The 24,123-nt window shown below is 38.3% G+C and overlaps 2 protein-coding genes across 5 annotated transcripts in view; one reads left to right on the forward strand and one right to left on the reverse strand.

The window, feature by feature from the left end:
- The window catches only part of ATG3 (autophagy related 3), a 29,339-nt gene extending 22,104 nt beyond the window's left edge, over positions 1-7,235 (reverse strand). The window contains exons 1-2 of the mRNA XM_024578024.3: positions 6,734-7,235; positions 4,057-4,098 (exon numbers count right to left, since the gene is read on the reverse strand). Coding sequence (XP_024433792.1) covers positions 4,057-4,098; positions 6,734-6,805 — 114 coding nt within the window. The 5' untranslated portion in view covers positions 6,806-7,235. The remainder of the gene's footprint in view (positions 1-4,056; positions 4,099-6,733) is intronic.
- An 81-nt stretch (positions 7,236-7,316) lies between these two features.
- SLC35A5 (solute carrier family 35 member A5) lies at positions 7,317-23,004 on the forward strand. 4 transcript variants are annotated; one of them, XR_008426146.1, is made up of 8 exons: positions 7,317-7,550; positions 8,320-8,468; positions 12,250-12,348; positions 13,677-13,807; positions 16,323-16,390; positions 20,747-20,907; positions 21,380-21,527; positions 22,834-23,004. XR_008426146.1 is itself a non-coding variant. In XM_024578026.3 (7 exons), the coding sequence occupies exons 2-7, from the start codon at positions 8,339-8,341 to the stop codon at positions 22,900-22,902; spliced, it is 1,278 nt and encodes a 425-aa protein (XP_024433794.1). In that variant the 5' UTR covers positions 7,317-7,550; positions 8,320-8,338; the 3' UTR covers positions 22,903-23,004. The 4 variants fall into 4 exon arrangements, 3 of the variants coding, with proteins under 3 accessions (XP_024433794.1, XP_045041761.1, XP_045041760.1); XM_024578026.3 differs by having other exon boundaries at positions 20,747-21,527; XM_045185826.2 differs by lacking the exon at positions 8,320-8,468 and having other exon boundaries at positions 7,317-7,650; positions 20,747-21,527.
- Positions 23,005-24,123: the final 1,119 nt, after the last annotated feature.

Here is a 24,123-nt window from a genome sequence, read left to right on the forward strand (position 1 = left end):
TTGTGGGTTTGATTCCCAGTCAGGGCATCTACAGGAAGCAACCAATTGATGTTTCTCTTACTCATGGATGTTTCTCTCTCTCCCTCACCCCTTCCCTTCCCTCCGCTCCCTTTCTGACTCTCTAATATCAATTAACATATCCTCGGGTGAGGATTTAAAAAAAAAATGCACCTTCTAACAAACCTTGGACTTTGTGAACAGACTGAACATTATACAAATTTTTGTTTATTAGTTTTTTTCCCAAAAATAAAACAGACTCAGGAAGAAATAGTTTAACTTTCTGAGAATTTCCATTATACATGAACATGAATGGATCTTACTGCAAGACAGAAATCCTGCTTGTTCTTGAGAACAGAAAAATGAAAGTCTGTTAGGCATGACTGCAGTGTCCCAACTTAAGCAATATGCACACATACTTTCCCAATTACTATTTCACAACAGCTCGAACTTAAAATCATGTGTTGTTCATAGGTTTATTACACAGCAAAAAATTACAGTGCGTTTAATTTTCGAATGTCTTTCTGAGAAAAGCTCATCTACATGTAAAACCTATTTTACTTTGAGACAGTAATGCTCTATAAAATAAGATTCTGAGAGTAACTTTCCAAAAAAAATTAAATAAGATTTAGCAGTGTACTCCCAACAGCAAACGTTTCTGTTCTTTTATTTCAAGAATCTTTTTTACTATTCAAACTGGTCATGTAAAGACAAAAACCCAAATTAAAACAATACTCTCACCCCCAGGTTTTAAAGCATTTTGGCTCATTGTGACCAGATGCTACCATTAACTCTGTGGCTACCAGGAACTAATTTATCACTACCAAAGAGTATTAATTTAACAAAATGAAAGCAAAACAATTAAACATTTATGAAACTTTTTTAACGATAGTGCCTTGATGTCACAAGACTCTAATATTTTATTCCACGGTACCTCTGGTGGCATCTATTAAAAAAATAAAAACACTACAAGGTAAGGAAAACTTACCTTCTAAAAGAACATAAAATTGTACTGATAGTTAATACATATGTACATTTGCTCTCATTAGCAATGGCCATTATAACATGTTTCATAATGTCCAAGTAAAATAAAATGTCGAACAAAAACTCAAATTTCTAAATTTTTAGTTTGTTTTGCAGTACCTTTCTCTTAGCAATTAAATATTATATAATAATGAGTAACTCCAACAAGATAGAATCAATAACATTTTGGTGAGCAACTTTATTTCTGAAGCTACCCTCTATTTCTAGTATTCAATCAAGCCATACCCATGTTGTACATTTAGTCAGTATTCTTAGTCAGACAATACCATACTGGATAATGCCTGATACCCTTTTTAAGCACAAGACTTTCACACCTCTCGATGAACATAAAAAAAGATATCTGAAGGCTGACAGCCAGAAGCCTAGAAATAGTAAGACAAAAATTCAGTATAGCATTTATCTAAAGCAAATTATGTCTTCTCATTTTCCTCCTCTAGACTGATGCTAATCTAACTCAATCCTGTCATTGCTCTCTACACCAGCGGTACCCAAAGTTTTTGGCACCAGGGACTGATTTTGTGGAAGACAAATTTTCCATGGACCAGGAGTGGGGGAGTGAGTCTTTATAGCCTATGCAGCTTAATTGTCACTTGCCACTCATTGATAAGGTTCTGATAAAAGTCTGCAAGCAATTGATTTATTATGGTTTCTATGTAATCACACCTCTCTGCTAATGATAACCTATAGTTAGTTGCAGCTGCTCCCCAGCACTAGCATCACTGCCTCAGCTCCACCTCATATCATCAGGCACTAGATTCTCTTAAGGCACAGGTGGCAAACATGAGGCCTGAGGGCTGAATTCGGCCATCCACCTTGTTTTATCTGGCCCAGCACCAAGTTTCCCAGCGGAGCTCTCACTTAACTGTTAAGGGTAGTTACATTTATACAGTCCTAAAATTACATTCGGTCCTTTGAAGGCAACCATGAGGCTGATGTGACCCCCGGTGAAAATGAGTTTGACGCCCATCATAAGGAATGTGCAACCTAGGTCCCTCGTGTGCACAGTTCATGGTAGGGTTCATGCTCCTATGAGAATCTAATGACACCAATGATCTGCCTGGAAGCAGAGCTCAGGTGGTAATGGAAGTGATGCAGAGCACCTGTAAACACAGATGAAAATTTGCCTGCTCTCTGGCCGCTCACCTCCTGCTGTCCTGCCTGGTTCCTAACCCCTGCTCTATACCAATCCAGCATTATGTGGTTGGGATCCAGTTACGCCTTGAGGTTTTTTTTTAAAGGGGGAAAATTTATTACTTACTTCATGATACAATTAAAAGTATTCAATTTAGTATAGTAACTCTTTTAACACAGCTTAATTCTATCCAATGACCACAGATATGGGTCTCTAACTCCATCTACTACCCAGTCATCTTCAAGTAGAGGAGATAAAAACCAAAGAACCCAAAAGGAACAGCATACTTTCATCTCTGCTCTTGACTTCAGATACTTCGTTTCAAGAGCCATGTCTATATTATACCTTGTTCAACAAGAACATTAAGATTCTCAAGATCAAAACTTAGTTTTATTTGGCATTCAAGGTATTAAATTATGATGCTACCATTCTAAGGTAGAATGGGTCTTTCAGAGAACATCTAGTCAAAACCCCTCATTTTACAAATAAGGAAGCATGAGGCCTGTGACCTGTTAGCTTCATTAATTTGCCCAAGTCAGAATAGGAAAAATTAGAGAAATGGGTCTAGCAGGCAGATCTCCTAGGTTCTTTCTATACCACAATGTGTCTTTGCTAAAAATAAAGACAGTTTTATTTTTTTTTAAGGATTTGATTTATTTATGTATTTTTAGAGAGAGGGGAAGGGAGGAAGAAAAGAGGGAGAGAAACATTAATGTATATGATAAACATCAACTGGTTGCTTCTCACATGCACCCCGACCAGGGACCAAACCCACAATCCAGGCATGTACCCTGACAGGGAATAGAAATGGCAACTTTTCGCTTTGCAGGATGACGCCCAGCCAACAGAGCCACACTAGTCAGGGCATAAAAACAATTTTAGGTAAAAGATCAGTTCAGCACATCATTCTAAGAACTCACAAGGATTTGGCATTGAAGTGATTCCATCACAACTGAAAACTGAAAGGTCAGTTAATTCTCTGGCTTGAGGTCTTGGAATTTACAGCAATAGCCAGATCATACAACAAAGTTCATTTCAAAAAGTTTCTTTCAAAACCATGAGTAAAGTTCTATTGCCAATGAGTGGTACTTCTAAAGAAGAGTTAAAGGTAAAGCTTAAATTCTTTGCCATTTATTAATACTAAAAAGTAAATCTGATGTAACCATAACTGCTCATAAAACTGGAGTCTAAAAAAATTTTTAGAACAGTATTCATTTCTCTTAGGATGACAAAATAACTGCCTAAAGGAAAGAGAACACTTTTATTATATAGATTTGGTGAACAAGTAAAATGACTACTTAAAACATTATTCTACATTCAAAGTTCAGTAAAACTCAACAGGCCTATAAACAGCCACTAGTTTCAGCATTAAGCACATTCAACATTATTTTGTTGGGAGGAAAAAGTGAAAATACCGTGAGAAAAGAAAATCCATGTTAAATATGTAGAAATAAAATATTTAAGCTAAATACTTAGAAAAATCTTAATATCCAAGCAGTGAACCAAAGTTTCCAAATGGAAAGCCATGAAAACTTATGTTTGGTTAGACAAAGGCAAGACAACAAAGACCGCAGAGTCCACTGCTCAACAGAACACAAATGTGAGAAGGATAAGTGACTATAGGAATCTCTTCTGTTCCTTCTCCCACCCTCACTTCTACATAAAGAGGAACTGCAGAAACACATGAGAAGTGGCAAATCAAGAGGGAAGTTTCATGTTTTATTCGATGGGAAGTAGAAATCCCTATAAAATTGGTAATATGGTTAACAGAATCTACTTTTACCCAACTCTGAAGTTAATTTTTTTTTTTTACATAGCAAAAAAGTCACCCAGTTTAACATAATTGTAAAATATAATAGCTTCAGAATATCTTCAACACTCACCTCTTCTGGGGTGATAACACCTGTTTCCTTAAACTTTGATTCCTAAAGAGATAAAAAATATTATTATTATACTACTTTCACTTTAAAATTTTTTGTGCGCAACAATGTGCCTGACACCCTCCTAGGCCATAGAGACCATACAAAAAAAAAAAATATATATATATATGAGATATACATGTCTAACAGAGAAAAAATTGACATGAAAATAATTACAATACAATGATTTTGTGAAATGACAAATATCTTTATTTTACAGAACAATAAAAACATCTTAAAGATGTTTAGACATCTCACAATTCAGCCAACGTCTTCTTTAAATGGAATAATATTTGGAACCCAATCTTATTGACTTACAAGTCCTAAGTCATTTACTACTTTCCCATTATTCTCATCTCCAGCAAGATACTAATGCAGTATTTTCTTCGCTAAAGCAATAATGCTACTTACCAAATTTTTCTAAGTTTTTAAGTTACATGTAAGATTTTGTGGTACAGTCTGAAGAAATGCAAAGATTCATTTATGAACATTATTCATTGAACAAATATTGACCACATAACTACGTGCCAGGCACTATTTGAGTTAATGGGGATAAAGGAGTAAACAAAATAGAGCAAACTCATCTTTGTCCTCATAAGAACTTTAAACTGTAGTGAAAGGAGAAAAGCCAAATGGTAATGAATACCACAAAGAAAAATGAGGCAAAGAGGAAACTGGTCTGGTCAGGGGAAGAGGGAGAGAGATGGCTATATAAAATAGGATGGTCAGCAAACAAAGACTTCACTGACAGATGACTACTGAGCAGAGCTTAGGAAAGGAACCAGCCACAAATCTGTCTGGGCGAAGAGCATTTCAGGCAGGAGAAAGGGCAAATGCATGAACCAGAAGCAAGAGAGTGGTTGATGCAGTAACAAATAGGTTAGACTGGCTTAAGCAAAAGCAAGCAAGGGAGAGAGTAGTATATGATAGTAATGGGGGGGCCTCCACCAACAGGTTAGAGGCTCCAAGATCACTGTAAAGTCATCGGCTTTTACTGTACCTATGTCTTCCAAACCATGATTTTTCTTAATTTGTGCTTGCTGGGAGAAGTCATTATTTCTTTCCCAGGGATTTAGGTTTTTTTCCTCCTTGACTTTCCATGTCTGGAAAGAAACTATAAGTGTTCTCTCTGTAAACCAACAGTTTGCACAGGGAGGGGCAAGGAGAGGACCATTAATTCTGCTTTCCTTATTTCTAAAAATACATACTGACGAGCTAACACTTTGTCAGTTGGTGAACAAGTAAAATGACTTTCTAAAACACAATTCTATATTACTAAGTTCAATGAAGTACAACTGGCCAAAATAGCAGTTTTATATTTGGAAGGTCTTTTTCTCTTGCTCCTTTCCCTGAAACTAAAAAGTTGTAACAATCATGTATCATTTTTATGCCATATACTTACATAGACAGTTTTCTGAAAAGATGACATAATATGCAAAAGAATAATTTGATTCAACTGTTAAAATGATTTTCAATTTCAAGTTGAATGAATAATCTTAACTAAGATGGGTTTCACAGTAAACAAATATAAGCACAGCGAGAGTTGAAATTCTCATTTATAACTTTCCTGACTTTTTTAAAAAACTTGGTCTAAGAAGGTGTCATTTTAAAATCAGTCTGATATAAAATCCGTAGAGAATGAACAGTTCCCTTTGTCATGGAAAAGTAAAGTCGTCCACTATTCTTCTTAGCATACCAGAACAGTTTCTTGAATGAAAAGAACCAACCATTTCCAAGGTCATTCATGCCCACATTAAGATTTGTAAAATTTTAGTTGAAAGCTTAAAAAATAAAAACACTAAAAAAGAACTATTCATTTACTATCATTGTTCCCTCTTCAGAAAAGAAAAATAAAGTTGCAACAACAAAAAAAAACCTTACTCTAAAAGAATTACTTAAAAACTTAAATACACTTCTAGAAATTTATCTTTGAAAATAAGAAAACCATCAGTCACTTCCTGTAATAGCTAATGTGACACAATTTTTACCTTAAAAACGCGGTATTGCCAAATATGTGAAAACAGTTACATATCTAGGAGGGTCAAGGCACATTAACAACTAGCTTCAGCTATTTTAAAAACGGGGAAGGGAGGTTTTGCCTGTTAGCTGGGTTCAATGGTACTGATACTTTTGCACATTTCACCTTGTTCCTCTGAAATCTAACAAGTTGGGAACTCAATCACCACTTACTGTTTGAAACTCCTAATTATAAAAGACATGAAATTTTAAAGAAAAAAAAGTCATGTCATTTTAGTAGCAAACACTGATTTCATTTTTTTAAAGAACCCAAATCTTTGTTTAAAAAGTTCAAAAGACTACCGATGTTAGGATTTAACGTTCTCGTATCTACCTAGCTGCGGACTACCTTCCAACCCGACGTTCCCAGACGCGCCGAGTTCTGACGGGTGAAGGAGCGACACGAGGACGCAAAGAGCATCGCTCCAAGTTTACCCGAAGAGCCCGGAAAGACCCAGAAAACAGCTGGGTAACATCACGTCTAAGGGCTGCACCTTTTCCTGTGTCCCACCTTCCTACACCTTTCCCGGCCAGGGAACACCGTGACTCCCGCAGAGCCCGGTCCTCGGTCCCTGCAGAGTTGAGCGTGTGTCTGACAGCCCGTGGCAAGCCCCGGCAGGCTTACCTTGAGGATCGGGGTCAGGTACTCAGCCACTTCCAGTGCCTTTCCCTTCACTGTGTTTATCACATTCTGCATCCTGGGGCCGGAATAGCGGCCGGCCCCGCGACGGGGTGGGAAGGACAGCCGGAACGCGCGACCAGGAGTCAGAAAATGTCTCCCCTACCGCCGACGTGTATCGGCACTCTGGCGACGGCACTAGACGGGACGGGACGCGACGGGACGGACGGGACGAGGGGGAGGGGCGGCCGGCGCCGCGCGCGAGGATAGGGCGCGCGGTCCTCGCGCCCCAGGCAGCGAGCGGCGGACCGGGGCCAGCTGTCAACTGGCCGCGAGGGAGGGCGATAGGGACGAGGGGTGGGTTGGGGGTGGGGAAGAGCGGGCGCACGCGCACCCCTGGCCCTCGGGAACTATTCACCCCTGTGCACCACTCGCGTCCCTTCCGGCTTCCCCTTCCTTCTCTCACTCTCTCGCCGTAGCTCCGCCGCCACTCGGGCCTCACGTGACTTAGGACTCTCTGGACACGTGATGCGAGAAAGGCCGCGCTGGGGCGGGATCAGGGCGCTACTCCCCGCCCTCCGGAAGCGTAACACCGACCGCGCCTGCGCAATGGTCGCCAGGTTCGCTCTTGCCACTGGGACCATACTGTGCTTTTTATTTCGGAATAGGAGGCTCGGTGGCAGAAGATTTTTTCGCCTTTCCTTCCCTCCCATAGCTTCCCTGAGTATGGACGCTAAAAGGTGCTGCTGCTGCTGAGCTAGCAGATACTGATTCAGCTTTGGGATGTGAGCTCATCCACTAAACACTCTTCAGAGGAACGGAGGTAACCGCGCCCGACGGCCCACAGAGTGCGCGTGCGTGTGAGGGGTGGGCGCGCCAGACAAGATCCCTACTGCGCAGGTGTGACAAGAAGGCTTTCCCAGGTGATGGGGAGAAATCTGCTCTCTTATAGGAGAGGTGCCTCTTTAGCCTCTCTGTACGTTGCGCCCAGTGGAGCTGTCGGTGTGGGCATTTCAAGCCCATCTGTTACCAATCCCCCAGGCCCTCTGCGCATCCGCACACTGGGAGGCTTTGTGCAAATACCTTACCCTGCCTAGAGATTAGTGTTCTCAGCATATCAAAAGAGGGCCTTAGAGTCACTGATTTCAAAGTTCTTTTCTACTCAACGCTAGTTCAGTATTAGTTAACAGCAGTGCAACGAAATCTTTCCAAGCGAGTTTTTTCCTCCTCCTAGGGAAGAGGAGCAACGGAGGAGAGAAACAGCACATCTGAAATTCTCGTCTGTTAGAGCAAAGTTGTTAATAAGAATGAAAGTTAAAGAATTGCTTTTGTGAAGAATTCCGCAGTCCCAAAGTGTTAGTTACCCACTTGCTACCTTTGGCAGCACTTCTAATCTGGTTCTTGACTATTCTGTCTCTAGAGTTCCCCCACCTTTCAAATGTTGACATTATTCATTTACTTCTCCACAGTTTTCTCTTGTGCTCCTCAACTTTCTTCTCAGTTTTAATAATAGCCATAGCACAAATCAATGGCATTTGCATTATCCTTAATCTGCCAACAAGGTTGCTCATGAACTTATTCTTCTCTTTAAGGCAATTAGAAAACAGTGGAATGGAAAGCAAGTGCTGTGGTCATCCCATGTTATGCTCCTTGTCAACAATGTATACATTCTTGCTAGGGGCCATATTTATTGCTTTAAGCTCAAGTCGCATCCTATTGGTAAAATATTCAGCCAACGAAGGTAAGTTAGGACTTGGAATATGTATGGAGCATTTCCATCCAATCACACATTCTTTCTCCTGACTTGGGTTTTCTTGTGTATAAAATGGGGAAAATACCCTCTCAAGTACTCTGCATCATGTGAATGATGAAGAATGTTTAAATTTGATTTTTTAACCTTTCATTTCTTAGCAAGAAACACTTTTGATGTTTTGTGAAGTTTGGGTCAGTCAAGAACAGGATCCAACCCTTACAGGACAGATCAGAATATCTGATTATTGCTTTGATCAACCAGTCTTTTCTGGGCCGTAGCAATATGTATAATTATAACTAATTTTGAAATAGGCAAGAGGATATATTTTTGGTCACTTGGCATTTTTGATGTACTATCTTAATTACTGTATCAGTGGGACAATACAGATTATTAGCTTCGGTAAATACATGCTCAAGGAATCTTTTATGTAAGAATTTGTATTTAAACACTTTAATTCCACAAAACTGTATTGAGAACGTCTTATGACTTATTGAGGACACATAAAATTATGACCCATGACATTTAATGGTCTGCTTGGAAAGTCAGCTGGGTATATTTCTCTACTTCAGTTAGTTTATCCGCCAGGCCCTAGGATAAGTATAAGCAGGTTCAAAGTGCATACGACATAGACCTAGTTCTCAAGAACTCTGTTTATTAGGAAAGACATCGTGTAAATATATTGTGAATATACAATGTAATAAATGCAATTCTATACCAAAGATGAAGAAATAATTTAGAGTGGAAAGTGGTATATTCTGTCTGGGAGAGAATGATGTGGAGTGCAAAGGGATAAGGGAACACTTCCTTGATAAGGCCGCAATTGATCCACAAGAATACAAAGTGATCAGGGGCATTCAAAACAGAGGCAACAGACTGTAAAAATGAACGGATGCATAAAAGCGGGATGGATTTTGAGAACGTGTGGTTCAGAATTACAGAGCAGAAAGTTTAAGAACTCAGAGGAGAGGAGAAAGGCAGGCTTGGCCAGAGAGAGAAGTGACGATCAGATAGGTAAGGACTTCATATACTATGCTGAGGTTCTGGGACTTTGTTTTCTAGACCTTAGAGTCTGGGGAGTAAGGAGTACTTGAAGGATCGTAAACAGACGGGAAAAGTGAAAAAGACTATATTATGGTAGGTGGATGCAGGATGGACAAAAGGGAGAAGGGACTGGAAGTGAGTAGCCAGTTAGGGGATTATTGCAAATGCAAGCCTCAGACGGTGGAGACAAACCAAGGCTTTGGAGGTAGGAACAGAAAAGAGAAGACAGGGTAAAGAAATATTCTAAACATAGAAAAGACAGGACTTGGAGAATATATTGAACATGGAGGTTAAAGGAAATAGTAAACTGGATAGCTTGAAGTTTTGTTGGGAGTGGTAAGTGGATCATTGATGTTCTCAGCTGAGATGAAGACTATTAAGAGAAAGGAGATTGGACAGAGTTCAGAGAGAATACAGAGTTTTAGCTCTGTACCTTTCATGAGGCCAGTAGCAGTGTACTTGTTAGTTGCAATAATGAATAAATACAAGGTAGTTATTCATATGCATGTGTTAGTGATCATTAAATGTTCCAGAGTACAGATTTGGAGACATTAATATTAAATTGACATTTAAAATTCTAGAAGCAGAGGGCTCATTCAGAGTTAGCATGCAAAACGGGAAAACAGAGCCAAAGACAGAACTCTGAGGAATGCCAGCATTTAATAGGCATGCTGACGCTCAGAAGGCTGTTAAGAAGGAATTGTTAGCGAGAACTAAATGCACATGACTCGGAAGGAAAGGAAAAGGTTTGCAGACCGAGGGAATTGCAACAGCATAAGATAAGGATTAAAATATGCCCTTGGAATTAGTAATTAGAAGATACTCAGTAATCTCAGGAGAAGGTAGGTTGAATACATTGGTGGAATGAGAAACAAGATTGTTTGGGGACAAGACCTAAATGGAAAGTGGGCAAAATGTAGATAAGGAATGTTGACAGTGTTTTAGGGAGAGAAGGAGAAAGTACAGTAGTTGAAGGGGTAGGATCTTACACAGCGTTTTGTTTTTTGGATGAGTGGATTTTAAGCCTATTTCTAGGCCAAGGGGAGTAAATCAGTTAATAGAAAGATAAAGGGGATACTGAAGCCAGAGGAATTACTTATTGGAGCAAAGTCCCTAATAGGGAAGATTTTAAAGGGGAGAATGGGTGCATAGTGGGACCACGGCCCCTTTTGGAGGGACTGGAGGAAGACCAGTAAGGATGGGTGTAATGTAGACAAGGTGTGTGAGTGTGGCAGAAGGTAAGCGGAGGGAGTTGCCACATGATACTGGGACATAGTTTGGAATCAACCATGAAAGAGATACAAGGAAAAAAAAGAATAAAAACAAGAGTAAGTTAAAGAGCAGTGACAAGTATTCTGAAGCCTCCACCCCCACCCTGTTCTTGTGTGTGCATGTTTGCTCATGTGTGTCATAATAGAGATCCGTGCAAAGTATTATTGGAGGAAAATGGAGTGTGATTTCAGTCTAGCTTTGAGCTCAGAAGAGGAAGGAAGGGATCTTTTAACTAGGCTTTGAATGATGTGGAAAAAGTTTAACAGGCAAATAACTAAATTCAGCTTAACATTTATTAAGTGCCTACTAAGTGCAAAGCACCCAGGTATGTGAAGATGGCTAATGTGGTCCCTTTCTCATAAGGAGCTTACATTCTAAAGGTAAGGCACATAAAAAAATAACTATAATACAATGTGATGAGTACTGTTACAGAAGTTTATAGGAGGAGCTACGGGATCAGAGATGAGTAAAGAATTAATTATGCTTAGGTTGTGAAGGTCAAGGGAAACCACAGAAAAGAGGGAGAAAGCATGTTCTAGGGAGAAAGAGTGTTGAATTGGTGTTTTTCCTCTGTACTTGGTCAGTTTGGGTTTTTAATATGATGACCAAGGGAAAGAAGCAAATGTTTTCCAAAAGAGGAAAAATGCATTCCTAAAAATAGTACCTAACAAGGTTTGTGTTTGTTTTTGGCAAAATTATACAGCAAGTTGTTTGTAAGCATTTGGAAATGACAGAGTTCACAGCGAAGACCAAGGCATATTAACCAAACCTTATTTCCTAATTAGATTGACTTGTACATTAGGATGGCTTCCCAACATGGGTTTTTGGGAATGTCAGAGTATTTTCTCTCAGCCCTAGAGTAGCCAGAGCTCTGGACCAGTTAGCTTCCTTGCCTGATAGCTTCCTTTTCTCCCAATGTATCATTTGTCCCAGAATGCCAAACAAATACCATCTGTGTGTGCCATGATATGAAACAGAGAGGAAGGCTCTTAGTTAAGGGAACATCACAGAGTATACCTTGAGCTGGGTACAAGGCTCACAAAGTCACATACGAGGTACCATGAGCTGAGTAATAATTCAGCCAGGTCAGTTCCTAGCTGCTGGAGGAGTCAGGCCCTGAGTACGTATTAATGGTGAATTTAGAAGGCAGTCTCTAGTGCCGTGCCACAAAGATTGCCTGTAGCCCTGTCCTCCTCTACATATTTATCCACAGCTTAGATGAAAACATGAGAGGCATACTTATCAAATTCAAGGATAATAAAATGCTGAGTGGGGTAGAGATAGATCAAAATTAGGTGAATGAATTTAAAAATCCAAAAGAGCAAAGCCAACTGGATGACTGTTAATATAACTAGTATTAAAATCTAGCTTTTAAGTTTAAAAACTACTCATTAACTACAAAGAAGCATTGTATGGAACAAAATTGATAGTTAAAAAACGTTTTGTTATATTTCAGAGAACAAATATGATTATCTTCCAACGACTGTGAATGTGTGCTCAGAACTGGTGAAGCTGGTTTTCTGTGTGCTTGTGTCAGTCTGGGTTATAAAGAAAGGTGAGTCTTGAAACAATAGTACATTCATGTTAAAAATCAAAATACAGAATCAAAAAGTTTTAGAAGTGACAGGAATGTTTTGTATCATTTAGCCCATTAATTTTACATATGAGGACACTAAAACCCAAACATAAGTATGATTATCCGTGTTTTGCAAGTGGAGAAACGGGCTCAAAGAGAAAGCCTTATACAGTTCTAGGTATCAGGGGCAGAGCAGGAACTCTAAGCCACGTTTTCTAGTGTCCTGTCCATTGCTCTAATTCGTAGCTTGTTTCTATAATGGGTCACACCATGAGTGAGTTTTTATTCAAATTCAGGATTTTTTAAATTACTGCTGTCTGGCTTACTATGTAGCACATCGGAAAGCAGTCCCCATTTCCTGCAGGGGAGGCAGTGTAGTGCATTGGGGTCAGGGAGACTATTTTGGGGCAGATTATTTTAACTTTTCTGAGCTCTACTTTCTTCAACTATCAAAGATATTAATCCTTCCTCAAAAGTACCTAGCCTTTTGTGGCTCTTAAAATGTATTAATTCTTCATGCACATTTCCTAACTATTATTGAGCCTTTGCTCTCTTTACTATGATCCGTCTTCCATATGACGTAAACAGAATTTATTAAAGGGCTTGTCCGAGGAAGATGTCTTGTCGTACTCAAGAGTTTCAATCTATGCAAACTTTCCAGTTAGTGAAATACATTTCTTGATCTCGTGAAATTCATGCACTATTTTCAGGGCTTAAGTTTAAATGTTCTGTCTTTTCATTTTATTTTACATTCTCTCTTACAGTACCTTCCTGAGTTTTTGAAAATCTGGAAATGGTACAATAACTCAATACTAGGATTAGTAAAATTTTATTTTCTCTACTCTTCCAGATAGAAATTTTCACCTAGCATCTCCCTTTCCTGACCCCACCCCCACCCACACACACCACAGAGAGGGGGTGGGGAATACCAGCAGGAACTCTGAGTTTTTTTCTACTTATTTTAATTTGTTGATTTTCTCTTGATTTTATGCCCTCGGAGTACTAAGAGAAACCGTAAGTGTGTCCTGAGTTGCCTTAAGTGATACTTCTGTCTCAGGTTAACAGGAAGGGTGAGAATCAGAAATCCTGAAGTGTTGCAGTTGTCAGTGGTGAGGTGCAGAAAGAGAATAATGTAATTAGGAAATTCTGTATTGTCTGATTTCTTAAGGCTAATAGTCACTTATGGAAGCAAGTTCATAAAGCCTCTTTTAAAGAATTATGCCAATATCAAATATAATTTATACAACTATAAAAATATGGTCATTCTCATCAATATCATTTATTTATTGCTCTGTTTCTTTCTTTAGATCATAAAAGTAGAAACTTGAGATGTGCTTCCTGGAGGGAATTCTTCAATTTCATGAAGTGGTCCATTCCAGCCTTTCTTTATTTCCTGGATAATTTGATTGTCTTCTATGTCCTTTCCTATCTTCAACCTGTAAGTAAATATGACAAAATAGCATTGGGAAAACACAGATAAATGAATTTCAGGGCTAATCCTTTTTTTTTTTTTTTTTTAATCATTTTCCTGGGCATTATTAGTTTTCTTCCCTGGCCTTTCTGAGGTTTGACCAGAATCATCTGAGCACTGACTTACCAACCTGATTGCCAGAGTCTCTCACTGTTAAAATTTGCTGCATAAAACTGTTCTGTTTTGTGGGAGTTGCTCCCTGGCCAGTGAATCTGGACCCTTGTCTCTCTGTGTAACCTTAATCAATCTGCCTATTTTCTGAGCCATCCTCCTATCTATGATTACCAGCCTGTTATACTAATCTCAATATTTAGGTGCTCCAAGGAGACTTAACTTAGAAAATTATACACTCAGCACACTGCTCTTTCTTACACCTGCTTGATACAGTTTATATGTATTCTTTTTGTAAGATTTTTTTTTTGTTAGTCCTGTCATTTAACTAACAAGTACTTTAAGGGCTGAGATTGAATCCTCCCAACTCTAAATGCTCCTTATATAACTGATACTACTAGGAATATTTTAATCTCTTTTGGCATTCTTCATGCTGATTTAGAGAACCATTAGTAATCAGAATTAAAATCAGTCTTCTGCTCTTACCTATTACTCAGTTTGGGTCATGTATTTATTTTTTCTTAAATGTTTTATAAAATGAGCATTGCTGTTCCCATTGTTGCCAAAATATGTTACAAGTTCCTTTAAAGCATAAATTCAGGCATTTCTATTATAAATAAGATTTTTATTCATTCTAGTCCTCTATGTGAAGCCTCTTAAATATAGCCAAATTAGCTTGTGAGTGGGACGAAAAGGAGGGATTCATAGAGTACTCTAGTTGAAAATAGGAGTTTGATTCTTTTGCACGATTTAGAAGCTGTGTAACTAGGCAAGCCCCAAGCGCTCTAAGAGTCAGTTGCCCATTTGTAAAAGAAAATAATGTTACCATGCCCGCTCAAAGGCAGGGACCTGGGCCAGGTGATCACCTGAAGTTCCTTTCAGCTCTGTGATCCATGTTATTAATAGTTAGTGTCCATTCACCTAAAATGTGTCCTCCCCTAAATTCTTGCTTCCACTGTATTCTTCATATCTGAGAATTCCTGTAGCTGATGACATAATTATTCATATTCAATAAGTATATGTTTGTTATATTTTATTTGTATCCAGCAGATTACCAGTAGCTCTGCATTTATATGTCTTTCCTACATTGCCCAATGCCAAAGCAAGATTACAATTTCCTGTTTTTCTTTCAACCTATTGCTTTGCACTTCCTTCCTGATTGTGTACAACCACAAATATGACGAAGTAAATCACATGGCTGTGTATTGCTGGGAGGAATTAAGTAGACATGCATGGAAGTTTTAGGGCAAAGAGCTCTAGTGTTCTGTTTTTTCTGTGCTATTGCATGGAAGGAGTTTTCGGAAGTCACCAGGCCAGCCAGGTGCTTGTCAGTGCACTTGCACTGCCGAGGTTGTGACCCAACAGAGCTGCCACTTCCCCACTTTCCTTACATCCTCTTCCCTCTTCTAATGGCGGCTCACAGACATTCATCTGCAGAGACGGACACTGAGAAAATCTGAAAAAAGCGGGTACCCATAAAAATTCAATAGAAAAACAACAATGTTGTAGTCTTGGAATTTTTGTTGTTACTGAATATACTGTAACTTCTTTGATTCAGCTGTGTATTGGCCATATGTGCTGGTTATATAAGATTGTTGATACTCTGGAGGTTAGTCATCTTAAAGTGACAGCAAAGAGGAAGGCAGGGTGAACTAAATCGAATTTGTTTTTAAAAAGTATTTGTATTGTCAGATCCAATTATGAGGAACAATGATAAAATTTCATACTTTTTAGGCCAAAATGTGTGTGTGTTTTTTCAGATTGTCTCATATGTGAAATATGACTGAATTTATAAAATTTGATAACACATTTCTGAGTTTTTAGAACAATGCGAATAAATCCCAAGGACTGTCAAGTATGAGTTTGGTAGTGAATCACTGGTAGTTCAGCCAGGAGAATTGATTCAGTTCCTACAATAGTGAGGGTACTTAAAAACCTGTATCTCAATTACCTTAATGTATAAACGGGCCTAACAGAACCTGCCTTCTCTCTGGCCATGGAAACAGTATTAAAAGACTATAAAGCACTTTGAGAGCTCAGAGAAGTATTCTTTGGAAGCATGGTAACTGTTATTTCAGACATAAACCCTTAACACTTGTAAGTATTTCCAGATCTGCACATACAGATTATTTACACAGGCATTTGCTGAATTTCAACACATTTTGAAAGCCTGTACAATAATTTGATCATATCTGCATAAATTTAACCAGCAATAAAAATGGAATTTAATCTTCTAGTGAAATAGCTGCCCTAATAACCCCCCTGGTTTTTGACCAAAAAAGCTTTTCTTGTCAGGTGAACCACCAAGCGGGGAGATTTCTGAGGTCAGTACTTTATTTGGATTGTAACTCTATCTGCTCTCTCTTTCTAGGCCATGGCTGTTATCTTCTCGAATTTTAGCATTATAACAACAGCTCTTCTATTCAGGATAGTGCTGAAGTAAGTAACTTGTTGTGAAAGCATACGTGGTGCTTTGAAACGGCGCAGCCTTGTTTCAGACGATACACCCCGAGCACTGAACCCTCCGGCTCCCAGGGCCAGGGTTTTATTCCTAATTGGCTTTGTTTGTTGGCAGGTTGCTTAACCCACCTGGGAGGCAGCTCCACTGCTAGCCTGCCCAAATCCTCTGTGAGTGCATGTTCCAAATGTTTTTTCTTAGCATCATCCCCCCCCCAAAAAAGATAATTAACTGGGTTATGAGTTTAATTTTTTTGTGCCAGATTTTTAACAAAGAATTCACAAAGTGGGTTTTTTGTGGGGGGTTTTTTTTTTTCAGAATCTCTATTACAGTAATAGGGAACCAAGAAGTTCCTAAGATTAATATATATTTGTTATTTGGAGTTTGTGGATTGTAAAGAGTGGCAAATTCTTTGTTAAACTACTTGATATGTGATTTAAATTCTACTGGCTGAGGATTTGCATGAGGAATCAAGTCACATTAATATTAATAAAAGTGATAGATTTTTAAATTTCAAAATTCTATCACCAGTCTTTCCTATCTCCAGGAAGACCTTTGAATAAAATACGTATTTTTAACTAAACAGACTCTGCTGCAAGAGCAAAGGCCAGAATGTTCTAAGGTGGAGTGTGTCTGGGCATTTAACTCCAGTTCGATTTGTTATTTAATGATGATGATAAAAAATAAAGTTAACTTCTTGTTATATTTGTTGTGATTTTTCTTCTTTAATTTCACATTCACTTTCCCTGTTTAATCCCTTGTTTCTCAGTGTGCTTTCATTTCTGTGCGCAGAGCAGCGCATGGCTCGGTACACACGCACTCAGAAAGTAAGCGTCAGAGCCATGATGCCGTCAGCACATCAGTTACACGGAATTCTTAAAAGATTTTTTTTATCTGAGGAAACATTCTGTTTAATGATTGATGTAAGAGAGAGAAAAAAATGAACATTTTACTTCATCTAGTTTAAATGTTGCAATACACTGAGGTGTTCTTTTGCATCTTATTTTTTATGAAATTTTTTCATTATGAATTGTGAAAAGAGTTCAACTAGCATATTAAAGAATGCTATTCCCGAAATGTTTTGAAGTCTTTAAAATCAACATGAAAGTCACTGTGTAGGATTAAAAGTTGGCTTCTGAGAAAATATATGTAAGCAATAATATTTGTATATTGGTTCCTATGATAAAATTAGAGATGCACTTCCATAAAGGAAGTAAAGTTGACTCGGACACATAATAAAAGGTTCACTATTGAGTAAGGAAGTAAAGATCTCAAAAACATTTTTTTTTTAAGTGAAATTTTTTTTCCCTCTGAATGATAGTTAATTAGCACACATGGTATTATATTTATTGTATAATATATAATGTGTTATTTCACTGTATTATGTCAAAATTACATCAGTTTAAAACTAAGCTTACCAAAGAAAAGGTACAGAGTATGTACTGTCTGAGTTGAAATTGGCCAGTAGTTTGACTCCAGGGCATGAGCCTTAGCTCTGAGGCCATGGTGAGGGGCCACTTAGAAAGACCCTGCCCACCCAGAGCAGGTTCTACTGCTCTGTAGGCAGTGTGGCCAGGGAGCTTCTCGGCCAGGCAGTGATGAGAAAACATTAAGGACCCAGGGCCAAGCACTGCGCTGAAGGTCTTTCTACCCTGTTTTGTGTCTTACCTTGATCCCATGAGGCAGGTACTGTTACTGTCCCTATTCATCCATAGATTTCATCTTGAGCTGAGTCTGTGCTTGGAGCCCAGAGACACTGAGCGTTTTGCGGTGTTGGATGGCTTCCTTTGACTGTAGAGCAGAGTGTCTGGGTGGACAAAGCTGGGGAAAGAGGGACCAACTTCAAATGAGCTGCTTGCCTTCTGGCAGAGAATGCCACCACCATGGGCAGAGATGGGCCTGTTAAATTTTTAAGCATTTAACAATTTATATTAACAAAGTTAATTCTTACTGTAACCAAATCCAAATCTATTTATACTATAAACTTTAAATGTTTGCTGTTAATACTACTAATTATAATATTAATTATATTATTGCTAGTTTTAATAAAATTAACTTTGTTATGAACTCGAATTGAAAATATTTTTTTCACATATTTCACCTCTTGATATTCAGAGCAGTAATTCTGACTCTTAGACATGCATTTGCTTTGTGGTTAATATCTGTTTTGATTTCTTGGAAATTATTTATATTAAATAAACAGTAAAATTACTCCATTTTTGTTATTTCCACAAGCACTTAACTTAGTTCCCAGCGTGGTTCTTAGTTTCTGATTTGCCAATCACCGCTGAAGCTACGCAGAATAGTACAACTAATATATAATAGTAAATCTAATACTCTTTTATGAGGATGCTTTTTAAATATTTTCTATTATTACATTTTAATGTCAACTCAATTTTGTTGTATTTTGATTATTTTGTTGGTGGTTTATGTTGTTTTTCTATGTTTCCCTATTTGTTCTGTGTCTTCTGCCCTTGGCAGTAAAATTTTGACCTAAGAGTAACAGCTTGAGTTCTAGCACATATTCTAACATCGTTTGCCATAAATAACTCATTTTTCATTTAGAATATTATAGTTCTTGTCTTATACTTTACTCTAGCAAAGCCATCAAGTACCCCTACCATGCAAATAAAGAATATAAAGCTACACTGGCAGGAAAAAATAAGTCTGGTGACTCATGCAAGAATTAATTGGAAGAATTCAAATTGGGAAGAGAAAAAATATTACTGTCCAAATGTTTTATTGTCTTTTCTAGAAAGCCCCAGGTGAATATATACTCATTTCTTTGAAGGGTAGACATTGCTTCGAAGTGGAAACTGGGGGGAGGCCTTAAAACCTCAATGGTTCACTCCCCAGGCTTGGAAAAGTCGTATAATCTTGTTTGCTTAGGCTTTAGTGAATAATTTCAACATGAGCTTTGAGATTTGGGGGCAAAAGATAACTAAGACCAGCACTTACAAAAAGTGCATATGTTTCTCTAATTTTTTCAAAGAGAAGCCATGGGAAAAAATTATTAAAAAACAAATTTTGAAACATGCCTATCTTAGAAGTTACAGTAAAGTTTGGTTACTCTGAACCAGCAGAAAAATAAAAGTGGAGCTCAGTGGTCAGCATTTCTCCAAAATCATTCATTCACTTAGTAAATCTTTTTATAATTTCTCATAATAAATCTGTTTCTGGTCACTCTTTTTGTGCTACTAAAATATATGTTCAGTTTCTTATAAAAACAGTTATGTAAATCTTTCCACTTAATTATTTTCATGTTCTGCCTCAGTTCGCTGCCACCAAATAGGGTAGAGATTCCCTATCTGACATAATTTGGACCTAATTGTTGAGTTTCCCCTCAATTAGTTGAGGGGCACCTCAAAGTGAGGAATTATTTTTTAAAAAATACATACTTTATAAACAATTTAACTTAAGATAGTAAAACGCATCCAGTGTATTGCCCATTCTTTTAATGAAAAGCTAAGGTCTGGTAGGTGTAGGGTTTGCTAATAATAGGAGTTCTTTGGCTTCTTTCTGCTTGAACCTACATTTATTACACATCATTCATGATTTCTGGTCTTCGTTTCCTTAAAGTAGAGCAAGTCCTTAAAAGTACTTTTAAAATAGTTTCTTCTAGATTTTTATTATTCATTTATTATTCATTTTATTAATCATAAAATAAGATCAGCTATACCTAAATCAAGGCAGTGTTTTTTATCTTGTGAGTAATTTCCCTTTAATTTTCCTAAAGCATTCTTAGTTTTCATAAAAACAGCAGTTCTCTTCTATCACTCATAATTTATCATTTATGTAATCATCAAAACATATCTTTAATAATGAGGTCACCTGGCAAAAGCACATTTAGTAAGTAACACACTGTGAGCAGAGGCCCTCAGGTAGAGTAGCCTTCTGGCTGCAAGTGCTCACCTCTGAGCACCAGGCTGAGTGCTGTACCAGGGCAGTGGGGAGGTCCGTTGGGTCTCTGCCGTTGCCTCCACTAACCTGAGGAACAAACTCTTCTGTGCACAGTCATCATTTGTAAGAGTGCAGATTCTCAGCTGACTACTTATTAGGCTTAACCTCCAAAGGTTCGAGAAAGGAGGCTTAGTTAAACCTACAAGCTCAAAGGAAACTTACAAAGAGGTGAAATGACTAAATGGTCTTAAGGGACACACAAAAGTGAATGAAAATATGAAGTTTAAGAAGCAGAGACCCAAATTGTGGGGAATCCTAGCAAACACTGGCTGCAGTTTGTTCAACCAAGTCCTTCCTCAACTGAGTTTTCAGAACAAATAGTTGATATGGGAGGGGAGAAAAACCAGTAGTAAAATCCTGTTTTTATCTTTGAACAGGAAGCACCTAAACTGGATACAGTGGGCTTCCCTCCTGATTCTGTTTCTGTCTATTGTGGCCCTCACTGCTGGGACTGAGACTTCACAGCACAACCTAGCAGGACATGGACTTCATCATGACGCCTTCTTCAGCCCATCCAATTCCTGCCTTCTTTTCACAAGTGAGTGTCCCAGAAAAGACAATTGCACAGCAAAGGAATGGACTTTTTCTGACTCTAAGTGGAACTCCACATTCAGATTTTTCAGTCACATCCGTCTTGGCTTGGGCCACATTCTTATCATAGCCCAGTGTTTTACTTCTTCAATGGCCAATATCTATAATGAAAAGATATTGAAGGAGGGAAACCAGCTCACTGAAAATATCTTCATACAGAACAGCAAACTCTATGTCTTTGGCATTCTTTTCAATGGGCTGACCCTGGGCCTTCAGAGCAGTAACCGTGATCAGATTAAGAACTGCGGGTTTTTTTATGGCCACAATGCATTTTCAGTAGCCCTCATTTTTGTAACTGCATTCCAGGGCCTCTCCGTGGCTTTTATTCTGAAGTTTTTGGATAACATGTTCCATGTCTTAATGGCCCAGGTCACCACTGTCATCATCACAACAGTGTCTGTCCTGGTCTTTGACTTCAGGCCCTCCCTGGAGTTTTTCTTAGAAGCCCCATCAGTTCTTCTCGCCATATTTATTTATAATGCCAGCAAGTCCCGAGCTCTGGAATATGGACCTAGGCAAGAAAGGATCCGAGATCTCAGTGGCCATCTTTGGGAACGCTCCAGTGGGGTAAGTTTGTGAGGATACTGCTTTTTGCCTGTTCTTCCCCAATTCAAGGCACGGCTACACAAAGAAAAGAAATAGATTAGTACTGATTTATCAACAGGTGTATTAGATCTCTGTGATTTTAAAAGTTATTCAACGGACATTTATTGGACTCCTTATGTGTGCAAGAGCTCATGTTACTGCTTTCAGGGTTCCAGAAAAAATATAAATCACAGCATTAGTTGTAACGAACATTATAGAGTCGGAACTGGAAGGTGCCTCACAGGTTTGTCTTGTCCAGTCACGCTAGTTTACAAGAGAAGAAACAGACTCAGGCTAAATGTGATAGTAAGTGAGAGAACTGGCACTAAACCCGTGAGGTCGACTCCTACTTCATTACTCCTTCCACTCCACCGTTGTTGGGGAAACAAGCCTCGCTCATAAAAAGAAGTTGACCTGGCTCCTTAACTTTCCCTGCAGTTGTTCATAAACCGCAGTGCCGGGCAGGCATTGCTCATCTCGCTGAGGTGGTGGTTCTCGAAAGGATCTTACAACAGAAAAATATTTTCTAAAAAGAATACGTATGCAGTTATTCTGAATAAGCGTTATTCTCCCAGTTGCTTGTTATTGTTTTCGGAGGGTCTGTCAGTCATGTTGGTAGTAAACTAATGATGATATTTTGGAGATTCAAGTAAGGAGTTAAATATTTGTTATAAATAAAAGATTTAAATTTACAATTTCCATGAACATTAAATATGAAATATTTTATGCAATGAACATTTCGTTTTTTTGAAAAAGTAATCTATTTTTATTAGAGTTCATGGCAGAGCTGTGCCGAACAATGCCCCTGAAATGGTGATATGACAGATTCTTCAGATGGAAAGATCAGAATCTTGGGCACCACATGCCATGATCTCAGCCAGCGTATAGATTCAGAAGTCCTGTGTTCCTTTCCAGTGGTCTGATTACACTGCTTGCTCTACTTTTTAGGTATAAGAATATCAATTTAAGTAACAAGGCCTACTTTGTATCTTTCTCCAATCTTTAGTCATTTCCCCTTAAGACCAGCAGAGGGTGCTCCTTACTTTGCTCATGTTAACTTCAAAATTCAAGTACTATACCCGTTTATTTCAATTTTTCATGATCTCATTTTACACATGAAATTAACTTCCCAGAACTTCAGTATATAGTCAGTTTCATTTGACCAGATTACATCCGTAGTTTGATGGAGTACTATGATTTGTTTGTGAGTTTCCGCCTTGGTAGTCATTAAAAACACTGCATTCCTAGTTTGGTTTTAATTAATTACTGATTTTATGTTTCCTTTTAGGATGGAGAGGAGCTGGAAAGACTCACCAAACCCAAGAATGCCACTGAGTCAGACGAAGATACTTTCTAATTGGCAGCCAAATAATTGGCTGATCTCACAACCTTGTTTTCACATTTTCAGCCTGTGTTAATACTCATCTTTTCACTTTGATAAACCAAGAACATTCCCAAAGAAAAGTGCTCTTTGCATATGTAACTACTTCTGAACAGTTCTATCCAAGACTCAGAGTACACAGAGGCTAAAAAGGTCTAAGGAACTGGCATAAGAGTAACAGTATGGAGACTGCGTTAGTGACCAGTGCTGGAGAAAATAAGAAGATATATTCACAGATTATTTTTCTCATCATCCAAGGTTCCAAACACCTTATCATAATCAGGTTAGCTGTGCCCCATAAATATACAAATACAGATCACTTTGCCAGATATTAAGAATTATGTAGTTCTACTCTGTGTGCCAAAGTCTTCACTTTTTTATCATTATAAACATCACCTGGGTTGTCCCTTGAATTTTGAGGCCCTGGAGATACACATTTTGCAATTAAAAAGCTACATGACTCTCGAGAACTTGAAGGACTGTTCCACTTGGCTACAACATGATTTGAGGTTAACGCAGTCCATGCTAAATGTTTTGCTGAAGAAGCAATTTTTCAGAAACAATATCTCAGAATTTTAATCTTTAGGATTCCAAAGAGAATTTAATTTTCATTGGTTATCTCTGGGTGGTTTTCTGCACACACAAGCTTCAAGTTAGGTGCAAATTGCTTCCCAGTCACCAGTTACCACTTGTGTTTTAAATCACTTCAGCCCTGGTGAGTTTTCCCTCCTCAGGTTGACCTGATTATTCTTGGGTTAATGTATTTTGGAGAACTAAGAAGGACCCATTTCATTGTCTTAGATATTAATTAGAACTTAGGATAATTATATATCATTTCTGGTTCCTAAGATTTGAGACACTGGCTTCAGAATCATACCAGATTGTCAGTAAGATTAATGCCTGTGAGTTCCTTTTAAAAGGGTCACTTTGCAAACAATGACTTTCACTGAAGTTTGAGTATTATTCTAAAGAACAGGAAGACCAATAATAAAGCACTTTATAATAATATTTTACACTCCCAAGTGAACGGAATTTTTCAACATATGTTTTGCATGCAGCCAACTGACTCTGAGGTAGAGAAGCCAAGTGATGGGTACTTTGAAAGTGAGAAGACAAGTGACTTGCCATAGTCATGCAGCTGGGTGGTGGCAGGACGAGAGTCAGCTTTAGCGAACAGGCCTGTATGTTCACCAACAG

Source organism: Desmodus rotundus, chromosome 2 (assembly GCF_022682495.2).
Source record: "Desmodus rotundus isolate HL8 chromosome 2, HLdesRot8A.1, whole genome shotgun sequence".
NCBI lineage: Eukaryota > Metazoa > Chordata > Mammalia > Chiroptera > Phyllostomidae > Desmodus > Desmodus rotundus.